The 22,717-nt window shown below is 34.1% G+C and overlaps 2 protein-coding genes across 2 annotated transcripts in view; both read left to right on the top strand.

Moving 5' to 3' along the window:
- vps37d (VPS37D subunit of ESCRT-I) overlaps positions 1-1,699 on the top strand; it is a 47,271-nt gene extending 45,572 nt beyond the window's left edge. Inside the window, exon 4 of the mRNA XM_065284243.2 lies at positions 853-1,699. Coding sequence (XP_065140315.1) covers positions 853-1,332 — 480 coding nt within the window. The 3' untranslated portion in view covers positions 1,333-1,699. The remainder of the gene's footprint in view (positions 1-852) is intronic.
- A 15,065-nt stretch (positions 1,700-16,764) lies between these two features.
- On the top strand, positions 16,765-22,648 carry prkrip1 (PRKR interacting protein 1). Its single transcript, XM_065284242.1, has 6 exons — positions 16,765-16,960; positions 17,059-17,137; positions 19,972-20,072; positions 21,845-21,930; positions 22,052-22,116; positions 22,271-22,648. Exons 1-6 carry the CDS (start codon positions 16,835-16,837, stop codon positions 22,363-22,365), a joined length of 552 nt encoding a protein of 183 aa, XP_065140314.1. The 5' UTR covers positions 16,765-16,834; the 3' UTR covers positions 22,366-22,648.
- Positions 22,649-22,717: the final 69 nt, after the last annotated feature.

Genomic DNA, 22,717 nt, shown 5'->3' with positions numbered 1-22,717 from the left:
ACTGAAGTAAACGTAGGCGCCCCGCTGGCGAGACAGTGACATTTAGCAGGATATAAATGTTTTGAGACACACTCTCTTCATAAATTAATCAATTACTCTCCCTACATAATTTATTTTATAAAACACTGTTAAAATGTCTATTCTAGAGGCTTAGACCTTTCCAACAATATATAGTTTGTAGTAATAGATTAATATTTACCTGAACAATATTGAAGTAAACTTAGGTGTCCCGTATACGGGACAGTGATGCTTAACAGAAGAGCCACTTCTACATCACTTTGATATTTTAGTCTCTAGATGTAGTAAAAGACAAGAAGGAATTTTTCGTTGTATTTCATCCACCAGACGAAATTCCTAATAACAAATCTCCTGTCATTCATATCCATGAAACTATGCCGGTTGATTTATGCGCCAAATTTGAAGTCTTATGGGTTTGGGTTGATTAAAATTCCTGTGTGCAATAGTAATAGAGATGCTTGCCAGTCATTACTAATGTTAATTTAGTTGGAATGGTGGGGTTTGTATTAAATGGCTACACTATTAAAAAATAAAGGTGTTACATGATGCCATAGTAGAACCATTTTTGGCTGCATGTTTTCATAAAGAACCTTAAATATCTAAACAACAAAAGGTTCTTTGTAGCGGGAAAAAGGTTCTTTAGAATTGAAAAAATGGTTCTTTTAAGAAACTTTAACTGAATGGTTCCTCTATGGCATCACTGTTAAAAACTTTTTGTTTTAAAAAGTGTGTACAGTGTGTCTTGGAACATGATAAATCAGACTATTTGTGTCTGATATCCGGCTTGACTTCCTGACATCTAATAGCTGTTTATTTGTCATTTGACCTTCACAGGAGTTGCTGGAACGCTTCATGGAGGGCCACGTACCCCTGGAGGAATTTCTCGACTCTTTTCAAAGCCACAGGAAGACGTACCACATCCGCCGCGCTCAATCCGAGAAGCTCCAGGAGCTCCGCAGACCCGAGAGGAAGCAGATGAAACGGGCAGAGGAGCAGAAAAAGGAAGAGGAGCAAAAGGAATCACGCCCGAACGGCATCAACGCTCATGGACCTCCCCGCGTCTTCCAGCTTCGATACGGCCTGACGCCGGCCATCCTGTTACCCCTGTCTTCGTCCTCCGCATCAGTTTTACCTCCTCTGGACTGCCGTTCTGGCCATTCTCGTGCTTCGGGGCCCGGCGTCTCTCACTCGTGCCCGGGACAACCCGTCGGCCTTCGAGTTATCGGACAGTTACCCGGCTGGCCCGTGAGACCGGTCCGACTGCAGCAACTGTACAGGCCCAGTCCCCATCAACCCGAACCTCCGTGCCGATAACACTGAGCGCTGCGAGTTCGGCACGACGGCAAGTTCAGCTGCGCCAGCAACTTACACAAAGACCACGTGAAGCCTTCATTAAGTCGATGTATATGATGCTGCCATTAAAATCAGTCATGTACCCCAAATTTAGGAGAAGGGAAAGCCATAAAGTATTTGTTAATGTTGCTCGTCATTGTTGCTCGTCGGTTTGATTTCTTTGTTTTGTATATGTGTCCGTTTGGTTCGTACGTGGCAAGTGTTTAGCTGCTGTTTGTGTGAGGGAAGTGCCACTGCTTTTGACTGGATGAGGGCTGCCGAAATGGCACCTTTTTGTAATGTCGATGGTGTTCAATAAAGTCTAATCTTGTTGTTTATTTTAAACCAATATCTTGGTTGCCTCATATCTTGTTTTCTTGTGCCGGCCTTAATGATTTCTTTTCTTGGCCCAAAACAAACTTGGGGTAAAAAAAGCAAATCCATCTACACACACACAATTTGTCAGGATGCATTGCTATTGGAAAAGTATTGGATTGTTTATTAATGTTTTGATCCACAAGATCCTTTGTCAACCGGCTTTACCGGAAAGACCATATTGGTTGACCGCCAAAAAATTGGCTAAACCAGTCAGCGTGAGTCACCCTTGCTTTGCATATATGTTATACCAAAATAAAGAGATTACAAGCGTAGATAAACTTAGTGTTTCTGTGCAGAACTCTTCAGATGGATTTGTATTCATTATTTACACTTTGTTTTTTCACTTCAATGCAGATTTCGTTGAACTGAACTCACGTTGCTGTCTCAAATAAAAAGAAGTTTGCTCCAGGGTTACGCTTTGAGGTTTAAGCTGCAATTCAATAGAGTTATAAATAAATTTGGATTAGCATAAAATCCGTACTATAACACCAGCTCCACTGAAAATCTTATCTAAGTGTGTGAGATTTACTTCGTTATGAAAATCCTTTTTATAGGATGCCTCCTGTGAACATCAAAAGCTGTTTATTTGTTATGACAAAAGAGGGCTTTTATTTCCAGGCTGCAGTGTTTTGCCATTGTAATGCGGCTGGAGATTATATTTTATATTATAATCAGTGAAGACATTCGGTCTGTGGCTCTGGGAAAATACTTGAGGAATTATTACAAGGGACTGGGAGAAGTGTTACGTGCCATTAATGTTAATCTCTGTGCACGGTCAATAAGCAGAATATATAATGCGATTTCTTGTTTTTGCTATGGAGAAAATATTTTTCCAAGACAATATTTTTCTCTTTGTTTTTTTTTATATTTAAAAACAAAAGTATCATGGTTTAACCATTTTTATTAGATATTTTAATGTAATATTTGTTTTAAAATGTCTCAATGACGCACTGGAGCCACAGAGCATGGCCCCGCCCCTAACAGTGTCACTAGCATACATTCAGGCTGTAGCGTTTTTTTAACAGTTTAGAGATATTTTTGTGTTATGCTTTTAACACATTGTGTGTAATTTTAACAAACTATGTGTCATTTTTAGGGATGCTCCGATCAGGATTTTTGCAGCCTATACCTATAACCAATTTGTGATCTTCGTGATCAGCCGATTCCGATACCGATTTTTTTTTAAGCTGAATTGTCCGCGATGGATATGTGTTGTATACGCTGTTTGATTGGGATGTGAAGACGCGTCGCGTTGTTGACCAGAGCGCGTCCTCATAGAAAATACGCATATCTCTGTAAAAGCAAGGAGAGAAATACAAATCTGCACGTCGCACATGAGCAACGTAAAAATGCTCGCGCTATACGTAAAAAATGTGTCTAATTGCAGCCGCATTCAGAATCGTTTTGATGACAAAGTAAACAGAAAGATCGGTTTATGAAATCGGCAGATTTAGCTTGCACCGATCGAGTCATTTAATGCCGTTATCGGCCGATACCGATCGGCAGCCGATCGATCGGAGCATCCCTAGTCATTTTGTGTTAAAATAAAACAAGTTGTGTTAAAGGGGTCATAGGGTGAAAATCTGACTTTTTTCATGTTTAAGTGCTATAATTGGGTCCCCAGTGCTTTTATCAACCTAGAAAACGTTAAAAAAAATGTAACTTTGTTTGGGTGAGCCATTTTTTGCAAGCATGTGAAAAATTTGGTTGTTCAGATTTAAAGGCGGAGTGCACAATTCGTGAAAAACGCTTTGGAAAAGGGAATCGGGGCGAGTACCAAAACACACTTGTCAGCAGTAAGCAGTGTGTCTTCTAACTGACATCGTTGCCTGGGTTGCGTATGTGTGGGGCGGGTCTATCAAAAGTAGGTCCAGATTCTATTGGGGTGGGGCGTGATTGTTTATGTGATTTCAAATATCAACATTGGCTTTCAAACATTGTGCACTCAGCCTTTAACCTGTTTTGTGAGGTAGGTAGCAAGGCCAATTACAATAATACCGCCCCTAAATCTGCACTATCCAACCACAGGACTGCCATTTAGTGCGGAGAGAAAAAAATTGACAGCACAATTGAGCTTCAACTGCAACAAACCGCCATCATTGCGACCAGTGTTTACACTTCATCCGCTCATTTGCATTTTAAAGAACACGCCCAAAAATACGGCACATTTAAGGCACAGCTAAAACTTCACATACGCACTCAGGGGACACCAAATACTTATTTTACATCTTTAAAAAAATCTCATAATATGACCCCTTTAAAAGTAACACAAAATGTGTGGATTCTGGGACAACACATTTAGCCCAAGTTTACTAACAGCTTGCACCAGCAGAAACAATCATTTTGTCGTTAAATAACGACTGTCGGGATTTTCTAAAGAACCACAGTGGATCATTAGCGCTGAGAAGGTGTGGTCTAGTTATTGTCGCGACTGACCCTATTGCATATGCATTTTTAGGAGTTTCCCTTTCAGACGCAAAATTAATGGGAGGAGATTATTTAAAAGATTTACGCAACGTGATTTACTAATGTTTGCGCCCCATAATTTAAAGCAGAAAAAAGCATTTTCTTTAATTACTTTGAGCTTGAAATTCAAGAGGAGTCACTAGGAGAAGTCACACAATAGCAAGTGTTTCAAAACTTCTCGTTAACCTTTAGCTTTAATGTCCATGGTGCTGAACTCAAGCGCATCAGGCGTTTCACCCGCACCTCATCAGATCTGCTTATTTGTGACCCTGAACTAATTTGTGCTGCTCTTTGTAGATCTGTTAATCATTATGGAAATCACCTGTTGCATCTGTGTTATTTCATTAGCTCCTTTTTAGTAAATAAACCGCAGATATTACCACTCCCATCTGCGCTTTTTTGGAATTGCGCTCTCATTTGCCCCGTTTAGTAAATCTGGCCCTAAACGAACACTGATTGTGTTGTTTTAAACACATCCTTTCTAAGAAAATACAGCTCGTAAAAATCTCGCTGGATGTGTGCTGTTTTCATCTTAATCCTACCCCCAAACCTAACCCTAAACCCAACATCTCGCGAGATTTGCCTGTAGCTGTATCCCCTCTAGCCGCAAATGGCCTTTTTGGTGGGTTTTTATCATTCAGATTTGGCTGGGGGGTTACACCATAGATATGTATAAAGGCTAGATGTCTTACCGCCGAGTCCCTAACGGCATCACCTGGCGGCCATCTTACCACAGGGCGCTCACTCACTCGTAGCATTGAGTTTAATGGTGCAGGTACTTTTAAATGACCATAACTTGCTCAATTTTCTACCGATTTTCAAACGGTTTGGTTTTTTACAAAAGTTATTAACGTGGCTATAATTCTGGATGCTTTTACATGTTTCATTAATTTTTTATTTATTTTTAGTATAGGTATGCAGTGTCATAGGTACATCTTTGACGTTTATAACAAACCAAACCGTTTGAAAATCGGTAAAAAATTAAGCAAGTTATGGTCATTTAAAAGTACCTCCATCATTAAAACTCAATAGAGACAGAGCGCCGATATGCAAATTTGAAAACCACGCCCACCGGGGGGGAAAACAATCCAACCGTCTCCATTGACTTTGTATTGCGAGAAGCCGCCTCCTTGTCATTTCTGGCTTGTAACAAAAAACAGAATAATGCCTAAAAGCTGCTGTGTGACAATATGTACAGCTAACAAGCCAAAGAACCCAGAAATAAGTTTTTATAAGCTGTCGAGCCGTAAAACCCAGCTTTTAAGGAGAATAAAGTGGATCGCCGACTACGTTTTCCCCTATTGGACGCAGTTTTACTAATAGGAGTACTATGAAAAGTTGCCTGTTTCCATTTCGGTGTCTTTAAACGCTCGTTTTTTTGGAGTTGAAAGCTTATAAAAACGTATTTGTTTTTTTGGGGTTGTTAGATGTACACCTTGTCACACAGCAGCTTTTAGGTATTAATCTGTTTTTAAGTTTAATCTGTAAATAAGTTTTTATAAGCTGTCGACCCCAAAAAACGAGCGTTTAAAGACACAGAAATGGATACAGGCAACTTTTCATAGTAATACTATTAGTAGAACTGCGTCCAATAGGGGGAAACGTAGTCGGCGATCCACTTTATTCTCCTTAAAGACAGGGTTTTACGGCTCGACAGCTTATAAAAACTTATTTCTGGGTTCTTTGGCTTGTAAGCTGTACATATTGTCACACAGCAGCTTTTAGGCATTATTCAGTTTTTTGTTACAAGCCAGAAATGACAAGGAGGCGGCTTCTCGCAATACAAAGTCAATGGAGACGGTTGGATTGTTTTCCCCCCGGTGGGCGTGGTTTTCAGGTTATGACGCGCGGCGCTCTGTCTCTATGCTACGAGTGAGCGAGCGCCCTGTGGTAAGATGGCCGCCAAAATGCGGACGTGTCCACTCAATTGGCCAGCAGCGCGGACGAGACTTCTACATATCTATGGGTTACACACCCCTTTTTCTGTGGTGTGAAAAATTTAAGAAAACATTAAATATCACTTTAAAGTGTACTATAACACCATGATATTCTTTGTGGTAAAATGTAATTTAGTAGAATTATATATAATAGTAAATGTATTATAATGAAAATTAAAATAGATGAATGCAGTCATTCTGTCAAGTGTCGCTGCAGTAGCCTGAATTCTGTGAAAATCTCAGAATGACACAATCCTGTTACAGCTATGAACATACGAGAAAAACTCGCTCAGTAGATCATCTGCTGAAAATGTATTCGCTATGTAACAATTAGCATGAATTCCAGTGGCACAGTATGTAAGCAATAACTCCACATCAAGCCAAACAACGCCCTTTAGCGGCGACTCATTCACAATTTAGCACTAGCCTTGAATTTCTTATTACTTTATAAAACAAACCATTCTACATTAAGAATGATCAACGTCTTTTCCTCGGACATGACAGCGCTCGACCCATGAGGTCAATGAGAGTCAACATCTGTCATGTAGCGTGAATGTGACCTTGAAGATGATCCTCACTCATCAGAGACTCTCAAATCCTCGTATTACAATACATCTTCATTTTCCTTCCTCAACACTTGCTCTTGACTTTAGCAGCGATGCCCCGGGGGAATGATTTGACTTCTGAGAGCTGTGTTTCATTTTAGGCTGAAGAGTTTTGTTTGTGATGGATTTGCTTGTTGCGGCATGTGCGATCAAATCCATGTTTTTGATTATGGAGGCATGAGGAATGTCGTCGTCGATGGAGCTGAAGGTGTTTTCTGTTCTGTGGGGATTTCTTTCTGTGGATTTCAGGTTTAAACAAAACAAATGTCAATCTTAGAAATGCACGAGAGATTCACAATGCACACAATGTATAACACGATAATAGTGATGGATAAGCATGCACATTTGGAACACCTTAAAATGCATGAATATATTAGATGCAGTTTCACATGCATAAAGGCTTCAACCTAAATGTTCACAATATAAAAAAAAGGTGTTTTTTCAACCCAGCGATATGGCCAATAAAAAGAAAAGCTTATGTGTTTTAATTTTCTCCAGGATTCAAATTTTACTGTGTGCTTGGGATATAAAATAGAAGATGAAAGATTTCTTGTAAACAGGACGGCTTTGTTCAGCCATATATGACTTCTCTAAAAAAACATCTAACAGTGTTATTGGGGCCATTGACATCCTGTTTTCTCTTTAATAAGGCTTTAAGTCTGTTTTCTTCATTGCAATCTCGATAGGTTGTCGTTTGCCCAGTAGTTCATTTTCCACCTCATTTAATGCCCTCAAGAGTAGAAAAAAAGGACTGTGACCTTCTGTCACTTTCACCCTGTGTTCCTTCTCCACGTTATTTCTGTTGGTTAAATGAACTCCCACTTGCAGCTCACAACTCAGCATAGATCTATTCTATACTATAGTATTCAATATTATTCTATTCTATACTACTCTATAGTATTCAATATTATTCTGTTCTATAGTATTCTATACTATACTATTCTATTATATTCTATACTATATTATTTTTTTCATAATTTATACTGAAGTATTCTATACTATTCTATACTTTTTTATTATTTTTCTATAGTATACCATATTATTATTTTCTATTCTATAGTATTCTATACTATACTATATACTATTCTATTCTGTTCTATACTTTTCTATTCTATTTTATAGAATTCTATAATATACTATTATATTCTATTCTATACTACACTATATTATTCTCTTTTATTCTATAGTATTCTAAACTATTCTATACTTTTCTATATTATACTATACTATATTATTATTTTCTATTCTGTTCTATACTTTTCTATTATATGCTAGACTATACTATACCGTATTATTCTTTTCTAATTTATATTATACTATTCTTTTCTAATCTTTTCTATAGTATTCTATACTATACTATTCTATTCTATAGTATTATATACTATTCTATTCTATTCAGTTCTATACTTTTCTATTCTATACTATATAATTATATACTATACTATTCTATTATATTATGTACTATACTATATTACTATTTTCTGTTCTATAGTATTCTAAATTCTTCTATTCTATACTTTATTGTAGTATAATGTACTATATTATTATTATTTTCTATTCTATAATATACTATAATATTTTATTTGTCATGAGTGAAGCTCGTATAGTTACACTATTCTGTTCTATACTTTTCTATTATATACTATATAATGTACCATATTATTATTTTCTATTCTATATTATACTATTCTTTTCTAATCTTTTCTATAGTATTCTATACTATACTATTCTATTCTATAGTATTCTATACTAAACTATTCTATTCAGTTGTATACTTTTCCACTCTATTCTATAGAATTATATACTATACTATTCTATTATATTCTAAACTATACTATTCTATTTTATACTTTTTTATAGTATACTGTACTATATTATTATTATTTTCTATTCTATAATATACTATAATATTCTATTTGTCATGAGTGAAGCTCGTATAGTTACACTATTCTGTTCTATACTTTTCTATCATATACAATACTATAATGTACCATATTATTATTTTCTATTCTATATTATACTATTCTTTTCTAATCTTTTCTATAGTATTCTATACTATACTATTCTATTCTATAGTATTCTATACTAAACTATTCTATTCAGTTTTATACTTTTCCACTCTATTCTATAGAATTATATACTATACTATTCTATTATATTCTAAACTATACTATTCTATTCTATACTTTTTTATAGTATACTGTACTATATTATTATTATTTTCTATTCTATAATATACTATAATATTCTATTTGTCATGAGTGAAGCTCGTATAGTTACACTATTCTGTTCTATACTTTTCTATCATATACTATACTATAATGTACCATATTATTATTTTCTATTCTATATTATACTATTCTTTTCTAATCTTTTCTATAGTATTCTATACTATACTATTGTATTCTATAGTATTCTATACTAAACTATTCTATTCAGTTCTATACTTTTTCACTCTATTCTATAGAATTATATACTATACTATTCTATTATATTCTATACTATACTATATTATTATTTTCTATTCTATAATATTCTAAACAATACTATTCTATTCTATTGTATACCTTTTTATAGTATACTTTACTATATTATTAATATTTTCTATTCTATAATATACTATAATATTCTATTTGTCATGGGTGAAGCTCGTATAATTACACTATTCTGTTCTATACTTTTCTATTATATACTATACTATAATGTACCATATTATTATTTTCTATTCTATATTAAACTATTCCTTTCTAATCTTTTCTATAGTATTCTATACTATACTATTCTATTCAGTTCTATACTTTTCTATTCTATACTATAGAATTATATACTATACTATTCTATTATATTCTATACTATACTATATTACTATTTTCTATTCTATAGTACTCTAAACTATACTATTCTATACTTTATTATAGTATACTGTACTATATTATTATTGTTTTCTATTCTATAATATACTATACTATTCTATTTGTCACGAGTGAAGCTCGTATAGTTACACTATTCTGTTTTATACTTTTCTATTATATACTATACTATAATGTACCATATTATTATTTTCTATTCTATATTATACTATTCTTTTCTAATCTTTTCTATAATATTCTATACTATACTATTCTGTTTTATAGTATTCTATACTAAACTATTCTATTCAGTTCTATACTTTTCCACTCTATTCTATAGAATTATATACTATACTATTCTATTATATTCTATACTATATTATTATTTTCTATTCTATAATATTCTAAACAATACTATTCTATTCTATTGTATACTTTTTTATAGTATACTATATTTTATAGTATACTATACTATATTATTATTTTCTATTCTATAATATACTATAATATTCTATTTGTCATGAGTGAAGCTCGTATAGTTACACTATTCTGTTCTATACTTTTCTATTATATACTATACTATAATGTACCATATAATTATTTTCTATTCTATATTATACTATTCTTTTCTAATCTTTTTTTATAGTATGCTATACTATACTATTATATTTTATAGTATTCTATACTAAACTATTCTATTCAGTTCTATACTTTTCCACTCTATTCTATAGAATTATATACTATACTATTCTATTATATTCTATACTATACTAAATTATTATTTTCTATTCTATAATATTCTGAACAATACTATTGTATTCTATTGTATACTTTTTTATTGTATACTATACTATATTATTAATATTTTCTATTCTATAATATACTATAATATTCTATTTGTCATGAGTGAAGCTCGTATAGTTACACTATTCTGTTCTATACTTTTCTATTATATACTATACTATAATGTACCATTTTATTATTTTCTATTCTATATTATACTATTGTTTTCTAATCTTTTCTATAGTATTCTATACTATACTATTCTATTATATAGTATTCTATACTAAACTATTCTATTCAGTTTTATACTTTTCTACTCTATTCTATAGAATTCTATACTATTCTATTCTATACTATTCTATACTATACTATATTATTATTTTCTATTCTATAGTATTCTAGACTATACTATTCTATTCTATACTTTTTATAGTATACTATACTATATTATTATTTTCTATTCTATAATATACTATACTATACTTTTTGTCACGAGTGAAGCTCGTATAGTTACACTATTCTGTTCTATACTTTTCTATTATATACTATACTATAATGTACCATGTTATTATTTTCTATTCTATATTATACTATTCTTTTCTAATCTTTTCTATAGTATTCTATACTATACTATTCTATTCTATAGTATTCTATACTAAACTATTCTATTCAGTTTTATACTTTTCTACTTTATTCTATACTATTCTATTTTTATTATATTCTATACTATACTATATTATTCTTTTCTATTCTATAGTATTCTAAACTATACTATTCTATTCTATACTTTTTATAGTATACTATACTATATTATAATTTTCTATTCTATAATATACTATACTATTCTATTTTTCACGAGTGAAGCTCGTATAGTTACACTATTCTGTTCTATACTTTTCTATTATATACTATACTATAATGTACCATATTATTATTTTCTATATTATACTATTATTTTCTATTTTATTGTATAGTATTGTAAACCATACTATTCTATTCTATTCTATTCTATTCTATTCTATTCTATTCTATTCTATACTTTTTTATAGTATACTATACTATATTATTCTATTCTATTATATATTATACTATACTATATTATATTATACTTTGCTATTCTATACTATATTATACTATTCTATTCTATGCTATGCTAAACTATACTATACTATACTATACTATACTATACTATACTATACTATACTATACTAACACTAAAAACTTGTAATACACTAATTTCATCCAATAAAATGTATGTTTGTGTCCATAGGCTATATCACTGCTTTACAGAAATAAGGGTTAAAGTGCATAAAAATGATTTTAATAACTTCATTTTTGCAGTTTTATTGCATCAAATATAAATGACATATTGAGGTGTCACACACCATTACTCGCTTAACAGATTAACTTCTGTAGGCAAATTCTAAGTTTAAAGAACCAGAGAAGTGTGGCTGAACAAAAACATCTCCAGATGAACCGACTGTAACTCTTCAGTGCTTTAAATTTAAGGCATTTAATTAACACAGCATCAAATCCAGTGATAAAGTACGCCGATAAACTGCACAAGAAATCGACTGAAAGTCGATTGATTTTAAATAAAAAGCTCATTAGCTCAGCACTTCCAGTTGTACAGTATAGCTGCTACACTGCACATTGTAATTTTTCCCCTTTGTGTTTCTACCAGCGGTTTATTTTCCATTATACTGTTTAATATCCTCAAAATATCAGCTTTGAAGCATCTCTATTCTTACAGTGCATGATGTGTGTAGCATTGTGTAATTGATCAGCAGTCTGTTTTCGTCTGTATGCGTCTATAGGGTAATAGGATTCTTTAGGTTGGACACTCATTGCCCTGGAGGAAACTCACAACACACAATCTGTGACACTGTGGACGTCTGTTGAGATTTGAGGGCATGGTTTAAATTACAGCGGACTGCTGTGACCGCTGCTTCTGGCTGTTAAGACAGAATGAATCATGCCTGTGAGCACACTCAACTCAAGACAGGATTTAACATCTAAAGCATGCTTACATATGCATATATACATACACAGGTATAGTAGGTCAACAAACACATATTATAATGTAAATAGATAGGTAGAATAAATAATGGAAGTCATATGCATATAAGCATGCACGACTATAAAGATACAGACCCATAATGGGCACAGAGATAATGCTGAGCAGAAATGTGATTGGGCCTGTAGGGACCATGGGTCCTGTTTGCTTGACTTACTCTATGGCTGTGCTGTTCACCTGGGTTTATGTGCAGATATACAATAGTGATTCTGTTTCTTCCATGAACACTTTTATGTCCCGAAGACTGATTTACCTTATAAGAAATATCTTTTATATGTAGATTTTATTGTATATCCTTGGCCGAAACCCTGGTTATCAAGTCCATTATAAATATATAATTACTGTGTTTAAAACTGCATAAAATGTATCTAATGTATATATTAGATATACAATGTATATCTTAATATCATTTATTTTAATTGTGCATGATATCCTTCTAAGTTACACAATATGTGCACCCTCAGTTTTATGGCAATATTTTTAGTGTAGTGTCATATCTAATTTAGTTGCATGGTAAACAGCATTACATAGAATTTTTTTGTCTAAAAACATGCATTTTAGATGTACACTCACCTATAGGATTATTAGGAACACCTGTTCAATTTCTCATTAATGCAATTATCTAATCAACCAATCACATGGCAGTTGCTTCAATGCATGGGGTGTGGTCCTGGTCAAGACAATCTCCTGAACTCCAAACTGAATGTCAGAATGGAAAAGAATAGGTGATTTAAGCAATTTTGAGCATGGCATGGTTGTTATTGCCAGACGGGCAGGTCTGAGTATTTCACAATCTGCTCAGTTACTGGGATTTTCAAAGCACAACCATTTCTATGGTTTACAAACAATGGTGTGAAAATGGAAAAACATCCAGTGTGCGGCAGTCCTGTGGGCTAAAATGCCTTGTTGATCCAAGAAGTCAGAGGAGAATGGGCCGACTGATTCAAGCTGATACAAGAGCAACTTTGACTTAAATAACCACTTGTTACAACCGAGGTATGCAGCAAAGCATTTGTGAAGCCACAACACACACAACCTTGAGGCGGATGGGCTGCAACAGCAGAAGACCCCACCTGGTACCACTCATCTCCACTACAAATAGGAAAAAGAGGCTACAATTTGCACGAGCGCACCAAAATTGGACAGTTGAAGACTGGAAAAATGTTGCCTGGTCTGATGAGTCTTGATTTCTGTTAAGACATTCAGATGGTAGAGTCAGAATTTGCCGTAAACAGAATGAGAACATGGATTCATCATCCTTGTTACCACTGTGCAGGCTGGTGGTGGTGGTGTAATGGTGTGGGGGATGTTTTCTTGGCACACTTTAGGCCCCTTAGTGCCAATTGGGCATCGTTTAAATGCCACGGCCTACCTGAGCATTGTTTCTGACCATGTCCATCCCTTTATGACCATCCTTTGATGGCTACTTGAATCATTTCAAATTGGTTTCTTGAACATGACAATGAGTTCACTGTACTAAAATGGCCCCCACAGTCACCAGATCTCAACACAATAGAGCATCTTTGGGATGTGGTGGAATGGAAACTTTGTGCCTGGATGTGCATCCCACCAATCTCCATCAACTGCAAGAAGCTATCCTATCAATATGGGCCAACATTTCTAAAGAATGCTTTCAGCACATTGTTGAATCAATGCCACGTAGAATTAAGGAAGTTCTGGAGGCAAAAGGGGGTCAAACACAGTATTAGTATGGTGTTCCTAATAATCCTTTAAGTGAGTGTATGTATATGCGTTATGCAAATCAGTTTTTATTGATTTACACTTTTTAAACGTCAGTTATTATTACTATTTAAACACTAAAATCCTCGAGAAAGACCTGAATACAAATGTTAAAAATATTACTTTAAAAAAATATAAACAGGTTGATGCAGGATGTGAGCTGTCTGCAGATGTACTGTATGGGTGGTATGGGCTAAAACTGCTGCTGGCCTTGCCCTGCTATTTACTGTACAGGAAAGAACAGATGTTGGTGTCCTGTTAAGGAAGTGACACATGACGTGACAAGATATCTATATTAAGAAAGAGCATCCTTGATAAATGCAATGGGATAAAGATACTATATAACACTAGCAAATAGTGTTATGGCAATAGCATGGGCTCATGGACATTTACTGTACAATAATGTAATGATATGTGATAGCCATAGCTAAATATGGTTTGACATTTCTTATTTTAATGTTTAAAAAAATGTGCACCTAACTGTTAAAGGTTTACAAAGTAATAAGGAAAGAAAATCAACAAAAGCCCTTAATGTCCTTGCTTCGAATCACTTTTGTAAGAAAAACACAAACAAAACAGCAGTAACTAAACCAAGCTCTGCATAACAGCTTGATTTATTTCTCCATAAACACGTGATTTGAATACCCCAGTAGCAAATAACATAGTGATGCCGCGTTTCTTATTTTGACCATAAGATGGCAGTCAAGTAAAGGTTCCTAAAATCTTTGATTGCGTTTCAATCAGATTCCTAGGTCAGTAGAGAGAGCACTTTAATTAGGGAGTCAGATAAACTGTCTGTGTAGTGTTGTGCTGAAAGTCTCACAGCAGCATCAGAAAATTTATTTTTTATCCTTAACCAAGCACAGACAAATCATGGTAGTGCCATTGTAATTTTAATGAAGATTTGGGGAGAATTTTTTAATATTGTTTCATTTTTGCAGTTCTCGCGTCAAAGTCACCATTAAAAAAAGCTATTTTTATATTTTACTTTTATTTCATATATGTCGGTCTTATAGTTATCTTGAAAGTTTTGTACTCCGAAACATTGAGAAAATTAATAATTCAGAAATTATGAGCATTCAAAACTTAAAGTCTGTCACTTCCACCAATACGGATTATGATTTTTATGACGTCATCGGCACTTCAGGTTCAAAAGATAGAAATCAAGTTAAAAGAAAGAAAGAAACCATAAAATAAGAGCTATGTTCATTGAGAATATTGCTTGTGCTCCAGCTGCAATTTCCTGGCAATTTCATATTGAAAAAGCCTTTTAATAATATAGGAATAATATATGGTCCTTGCAAAAACGATTTTTACTTACAAACAAAGTTAAAGAAGTTGATTTTTAATTATGTAATAATATATACCCTACCAAAAATTTTCTAAGAAAAAAAATTATATTTTGTAGAGCTGGGCATAGATTAATCTAGATTAATCTCATACAATATAAAAGTACTTTTTTGCATAACATATGAGTTGGTGCTTTGTGTAATTATTATGTATATATAAATACACACACATTCATGTATGTATTTAAGAAACATTTACATGTGTATATATATTTATTTATATTTTTAAAATGTAATATTTACACACATCACAAACTCATATATTATGCAAAAAATTACTTTTATTTTGAAATGAGATTAATATAGATTAATCTATGTCCAGCCCTAATATTTTATCAAAATGACACTGAAACGCTTATGTTTTGGTCGTGCAATTATACTCAGCAGTTTTGGAAATATGTTGGTTAAGGCTATTTATTTCAAGTAAGATTGTTAAAAGTTGTTTTATGAAGGAGATTTAAATGCATGCTTTATAATAAATCTGATTCTGTATTTATGAAGGATATATATATATATATATATATATATATATATATATATATATATATATAAATGCAAATTTTTTAACTGTAAACCAGTTTTATTTGTTGTTTTTCAAGAGTTAAAACAGTTTTCAAAAACAATTTTATTTTCTCTCAACAAGAAAGCACTCAGAACATTCTCTTAATTTGTACAATGTCCTTACCTCTTTTAAACATATATTTTTTCTTTTGTTTGCTTTGAGCCATGATAATACTTGTTTTTTTCTTTTTCTTTTTTCTTTTTCTTCATTTTGCGTTTCTTTTTTATTAAGTTATTTTTAATTGTTGTTATTTGTTAATGTTTTAGTTGTAATGACATAACTATCAAATTTCAAAAAAGAAATCAAGTTAAATAAAAATATTTAAATATATACAAATACAGACAGCTTTCCTATTGTATTTTTCATGCACCATATTGTATTTAGGAATTGTTGAACTTCTGTGTTAAGAATTTCAAAAAGCCTTATTTTCGACACAAGAGAAAAAAGCAAACAAAACATTTTAAAATCACAGTTAAAAGCTGTGATCAAAAACAAGTTAAAATAAATTAAATAATGTTTTAGAATTTAAACAAAAAATGTACATCGTCAGTATCCCAATTAAACTATATTTACAAGATGACTTAAAAAGTAAATATTTTTCATTCAGCGACATCAAGCGCTTCACATTCCACCCTGTAGGGGGCGCAAACGCACCAACAGTTGTTTTCCAACCGCCATTAAATTAAAAGAAGAAGACCCAAAGTAGTTACTGTACGAAGAGAAAACGCTGGAAGAAACATGTCTGCGGAAAAGAAAGATGCTCGATCAGGGAAAGGTCCTGGTAAAGAATCGCAGCCGTTAATAATCGCCAAAACTCCAGCAGAGGAGCAGCGCTTAAAGCTGGAGAGACTGATGCGAAACCCTGTGAGGTCCCGCTGCAGCGGTTATGCTAATGATGCTAATGCACAGTTGCTAAATCAGTATTCGTGAAATAAATGTTAAAATTGTTTTTTTTTTAACAGGACAAGCCTGTGAACGTACCAGAGAGACCAAAAGAATGGAATCCTCGAGCACCACCAGAGTTTGTGCGAGATGTAATGGGTTTGTGTGATTTATTTACGTTCACAAACAGTCTAGGGGCTTATTCATATATAGCATATAGAAAAGCTCACAGCATCATGAATGGCATGCTTACAATATAAATTCTGATCAGGGGTTACACCTCTATGTGAGTGATACCGGCTTATTTCATGATTTGTCTGTATACATTCAGATGAGAAATGAGATGTTTAAGCACAAAGTGACCCACACAGGAATTGTTGGAGTATAATATATTTCTGTTTCCATCTAAAAATGCTGCTGCATTTTTTAGTCTGTCACAACATTTAAACTAGGGGTCGACATTATTACCGATAACTGATATTTTGAACCAGTATATATGTCTAGTAAAAATGAAAATTAAAGGTCACATAATGCACAGTGTTTCTACTAATCTCATGTTAATCTTATGTTCCTACAAACTAGTATTGTATCCTTCACATCCTTTAGTTTTATCAGATTTATAAAAGACAGATCAGCTATACTGCTACTTACCCAGAAAACCTAAAGCCCCTGGAGATGTATCGCAGGTGGAGCGAGTCACATGCAAGCAACAAACACAAAACATTATCCCACTATCTCTGGACAACTTATGATTCACTACGTGTTTGTGTTGTTTACATTATGCACTGGCGTGACGATTTTCAACAAAACACATTTATGCAGTTTTACTCACAGACATTTTATACGTAGACACCTCATGACGTGCTGGAACGTAATTCAGCGTCGTCCCCATATTGGTTGGGTCCACTGATCTATATAAATGACTGGATTGCGCATGAAGTCACACTTGTGAAGCCACCGCGCCGCCATGTTGGTATACCCAACCATTCTATTAATTCAATGGACGTTATCAGATTGTAATGATAAAACATCACTTTACTAGTCTCTGTTTTTATATCTGAAGTATCCCTTTACATTATTACAATGCAAACGTCCTTACCATGTACATAGTTATTTACTGACATTGTACATTTTGCTTTTTAAACAGTTATTATACATTCATCTTTATTACAGTATCAGATCAGCGGACAGACCGCAGCATATTTAGTATTAATAACAACGTGCTCATTCTGAAATCTGAATAAATAACATGCTTTGTACCGGATGTGCACGCAATATTTTGCTGGTTTATTAATTATGTAATCTTTACAAGTTACCTAAACTAGAGAAATAACGCTGACCGTGTAGCTGAATGTCAAAAAAACGTTATTTATATCCGTGTCATTAACAGAATGCAGCAGACACACTCACCTTAACGTTTTTTTATAAATCCATTAACCTGCCCTATTTAAACATAAACATTGCAAATAACACCAAAATTAACTATTATTTTACGTACACATATCTGAAAAATTAACCTCGTGTGACTGCTACGCTGTAAAGCGGGTGAAATTAGATCATGTTTTTGAATGGAAGTCAATGACGCCCTCTGCCGGTTGGGTATACCAAGATGGCCGCTCGAACTCTGCGCTGGCTTCACCTCACGCAGTTACGTCAAGCGTTCTATGCGCAATCCAGTCATTTATATAGATCAGTGGTTGGGTCTCCTCAGTGTACACTAGCACCAACCGGAGTCAACGGAGAGCGAGCAATTATGCCCGTATTTTGTGCAGCTTACTGTTGCAATAACCGGCACAGTATTGATACCAGAGTAAGACCGAACAATAATTTTGGTTTATTTTACCATTTATAATATTATGTCATCGTAACTAACATTTCTTCATGTAACCAAACCGTGTGAAAATTCAGGGAGTTCTACTGAGTACACCTTCCTCAGTAGAAATAAATGCAGGGGGGGTGCATTGGGGACCCATCCAAGATGGTGGCCGTGCTGATACGTCAGCTCCAATAGGCAGCGTCAGTCTATGAAGCGTGTACATATATAAAGTCTATGGTTTTACTTACCGCCTGAGACTCATGACCCAGTTGGGATCTCCAGCGTAAAACAAATACCCACACAACTCCGCTGCTACCCCCAATCAAACAAACTATATCCATTGTTCCATAATGCTGGGTTCTTTGGGAAGCTGATGGTTCTTTGGTTGGTGTGCGTGCGCTATTCTGGTTGAAATGCCTATATAAGGACTTCTACTGTACTTCCTGCATCAAAATTTGACGATAAAATAAATAAAGCAAGATTGTTATTTATTAATCTTTCATGTTTGAAAAAACTTTCCAAAACTTGGATGAACCCTGGCGACGTGCATTCGGCACAGAAATACTCCAACTGCTTGTTTATGTGTTTAACACAAGAAATCCAACTCTTTAACAAGTGTTAATAAGTCAGAATGCATGAAATAACTTTAGACTCCCGTTAATATCAAAATTATTTTCAATGGAGGTGGCTGCATCAGAGCTAAATAGCGTATTTTATAATGGAAGTATTTTATCAGCAAATTGTTTTGAGAATGAATATACCGACAACCATAAAAATACTTAATGGCATGCCGATTATAATATGTTGATTATTTCAATCAAATGTAAGGTCACCCAATGTTTATAAGTTTGTACAGCTGTTTTTATTTCATATTAATTAATTCCAAACAAAAACCAAACAAATTACAACTGCATAAAATATATAATAGACTGGATCAATTCAATTCAAATTTATATCTGTAGTGTTGCATTTCTTACAATTTGGCATTGTTGTAAAGCACCTTACAGAAAGAACTTAAAAGAAACAACAAGAAATAAATAAAAAATGATAGAAAACAAGGCAATTTATCTTTATAGTTTATTTATCTTACCTCTGTACATGTGTGCATTATGATGATCTTTGATATTCAGAAAATGTTTTGTATTATAACGTGTTGTGTGTTGCTTTCTGTCTTCAGGTTCAAGTGCTGGAGCAGGCAGTGGTGAATTTCACGTGTATAGACACCTGCGTCGCCGTGAATATCAGAGACAAGACTTTCTGGAACGAATGTCTGATAAAGTAGGTTTCATTAATTTTCTTTGCTGATCTATTTCAAGCGTATTTGCAATGCATTTGCTTTAGTTAAGCACACCGCACTGCTGTGCATTCTTAAAGGTAGGGTAACAGATTTGATCCTGAAACATTTTTAGTTATGCTGGTTAAAAGTCTCCTCACATCCTGATAGCAATCACTGTGTTAAGTTGTTTAAATGTATTTGTAAAAATTTATGTCATCTGTGAAAGGCGTAGGACCAAAAAATGTTCAACAAATCATAGATTTCGGTCCGAACGGACGTTTCCTTTTATGTCCCTCATAAGTAAGTGAGTACGTCATCGGCGCGTTCACGTGCGCTCTGTCTGTAAACAGCGAGAACACCAAACTTTTCTGCTGAATTGACAACCTACACAGGAGCAACAAAACTAAATGCATCTTTTATAACAACAACAGCAAAAACTGCCTGGATCAGCAAGAGCAAAAATCCAAATTAACATCTGTAACTTTACTGCTTTACCGCGAGATGCAAACAGCTACAGGAGGCAAAGGGTCTGAAAGGGTCGTTGCACTGTTTATTTTGCTAAGGTAGGTACGCGATATGTTTGTATTGAGATGGATTCAGATATTCTACTTTGATGAAACGTTGTGTTGCTTATGAAATTTGTGTTCGTTTACGGATTAGCATAACGATATAGTTACTACGTCTACAAAACCGAACGTGTGCTTAAACTAATTCTGATGTAAACCAGTTGTTTATGTTGGTTATTTTGGAAGTGTTATTCACTTTGTACTGCAAAGTTCTCTCACTGGTGAATGAGACGTGACCGTCTGATCTGTGCGTGTTCATGTGTTTGGAAAGAGGCGTGACTGGAGAGCGATTTGACTTGAGGGTGGTATCGGGATTTCATTGCTAGGCGGCTACCGTTAGCATTTTTCAAAATGTGTTACCCTACCTTTAATACATAATCAGTCAATAAGCTTTTTTTGGCCTTTTTAAGCATATAGCAGTGCAGTACAAAAGGCAACGTTACTCCAGGACCCCATGGTGCTACATACAGACACTAAACTACATTAAAGGGGACATATCTTGAAAATCTATAGTGCTATAGTTGTGTCCCCTGTGCTTCTATTAAACTAGAAAATTGAACCTGAAAAAGATCAACCCAGTAACTTAGTTTTGGTAAACCATTCTCTGCAGTCCTGTAAAAAAATAGGTCATTGAAATTTGGCTTCCCTTGTGATGTCGGTCGGGGATAATACCGCCCCTTAATCTGCACTATCCAACCACTGCACTGCTATTTAGTGCAGAGATCAGCTCATTTGCATTTAAAAGGACACACCCAAAAACGGGACATTTTTGCTCACACCTACAAAGTGTCAATTTTAACATGTTATAATAAATTATGTATATGGTATTTTGAGCTTAAACTTCACATATGTACTCTGGGGACACCAAAGATTTATTTGACATCTTAAAAAGTCTTTTGAAATGTCCCCTTTAAACAACATAGAGCTAAGGACTAACAAGTAAATTTTTAACCTAGCCACATAAAGTGCATGTGTGCAAACGAAAGACAACAATAAAATACACTATAAGACATATATGTACATTTAAGAAAATGTTTTTACTTTGCTGATTTGTAGCACATAAATTTGGGTGTTGCCTCCGAGCCATAATGGCATTGTTCTGCCCTGGGCGTCACAGGGTGCAGCCTCTATAAACTGTCCTGTGAACTATTGTTTCAAACAGTTGTGATTCTTGTGTAAATACACTTATGCTACCATTTTTCTTACAGCAAAAGCTGGATGAAGATTACATTGAGAAGGTGAAAGAAAATCAAAAGGCTGCTGAAGAAAGAACAGCCAAACGCAGAAAGAAAAGGTTTGCAAAACAGTACATTTATGTTATTTTAAATCTCTAGACTAGAGCACTCTATAATGACAGTACGAGCAGGACTTTTATTTTGTTGCTTAATTATAAATATAATTTTTTGTCTTTTAAGAGAAAAGTTGAAACAAAAGAAGCTGATGGCAAAGAAGGCCAAGATGGAGAGCCAGAAAGAAGAAGGTTAGAGATGATATTGATATAAATCATTTTACAGTTTCCCATGTTTAAGTATGGTACCCCATAAAATCAATGTACATTTAATAAGTGATATATGAAGAAATAAAGATATTAATAAATGTTAAGTATTAATATAATATACTCATGTTTGTTTCAGGGGACTCAGAGTCGTCGGCCGCATCCTCTCCATCTGAAGCAGAAGAGAAAGAAGATGATGCTGAGGTGCCCAGCTTTATCATGGGGCGGAGGTGACGGCATGTGAGGCGGTCACAGACGGTGATCACTGAAGTGTCCATCAGACGTCTTTATGACATCACATTCATTTACTGAAGTGTGTGCTTAAATACTACGAATGTCAGCTCTGTGGTTTCAGAAGCCTACTGTCAGCCTGTGTCACAGATGTCTTACTCTGAAGTTGAACATTTGAAAGGCTGTTTTTTATTTTGTCATTTGGTTGTTCATGATGATGTAATTAGATTCAACCTGAGCCTTTTTCTGTTGTAAATATGTTTTTTAATAAACAACAAAGCAAATAGTTGTGCTTGCCATTTATTTTATAGAAAGGTCACAGCCCATTTTGCTTGTGTAGGGTGTCAACCGGTCT

This window comes from Paramisgurnus dabryanus, chromosome 5, assembly GCF_030506205.2.
Source record: "Paramisgurnus dabryanus chromosome 5, PD_genome_1.1, whole genome shotgun sequence".
NCBI lineage: Eukaryota > Metazoa > Chordata > Actinopteri > Cypriniformes > Cobitidae > Paramisgurnus > Paramisgurnus dabryanus.
Note: the sequence above shows the minus strand (reverse complement) of the source record. Positions and strands in the feature narration are given on the sequence as shown.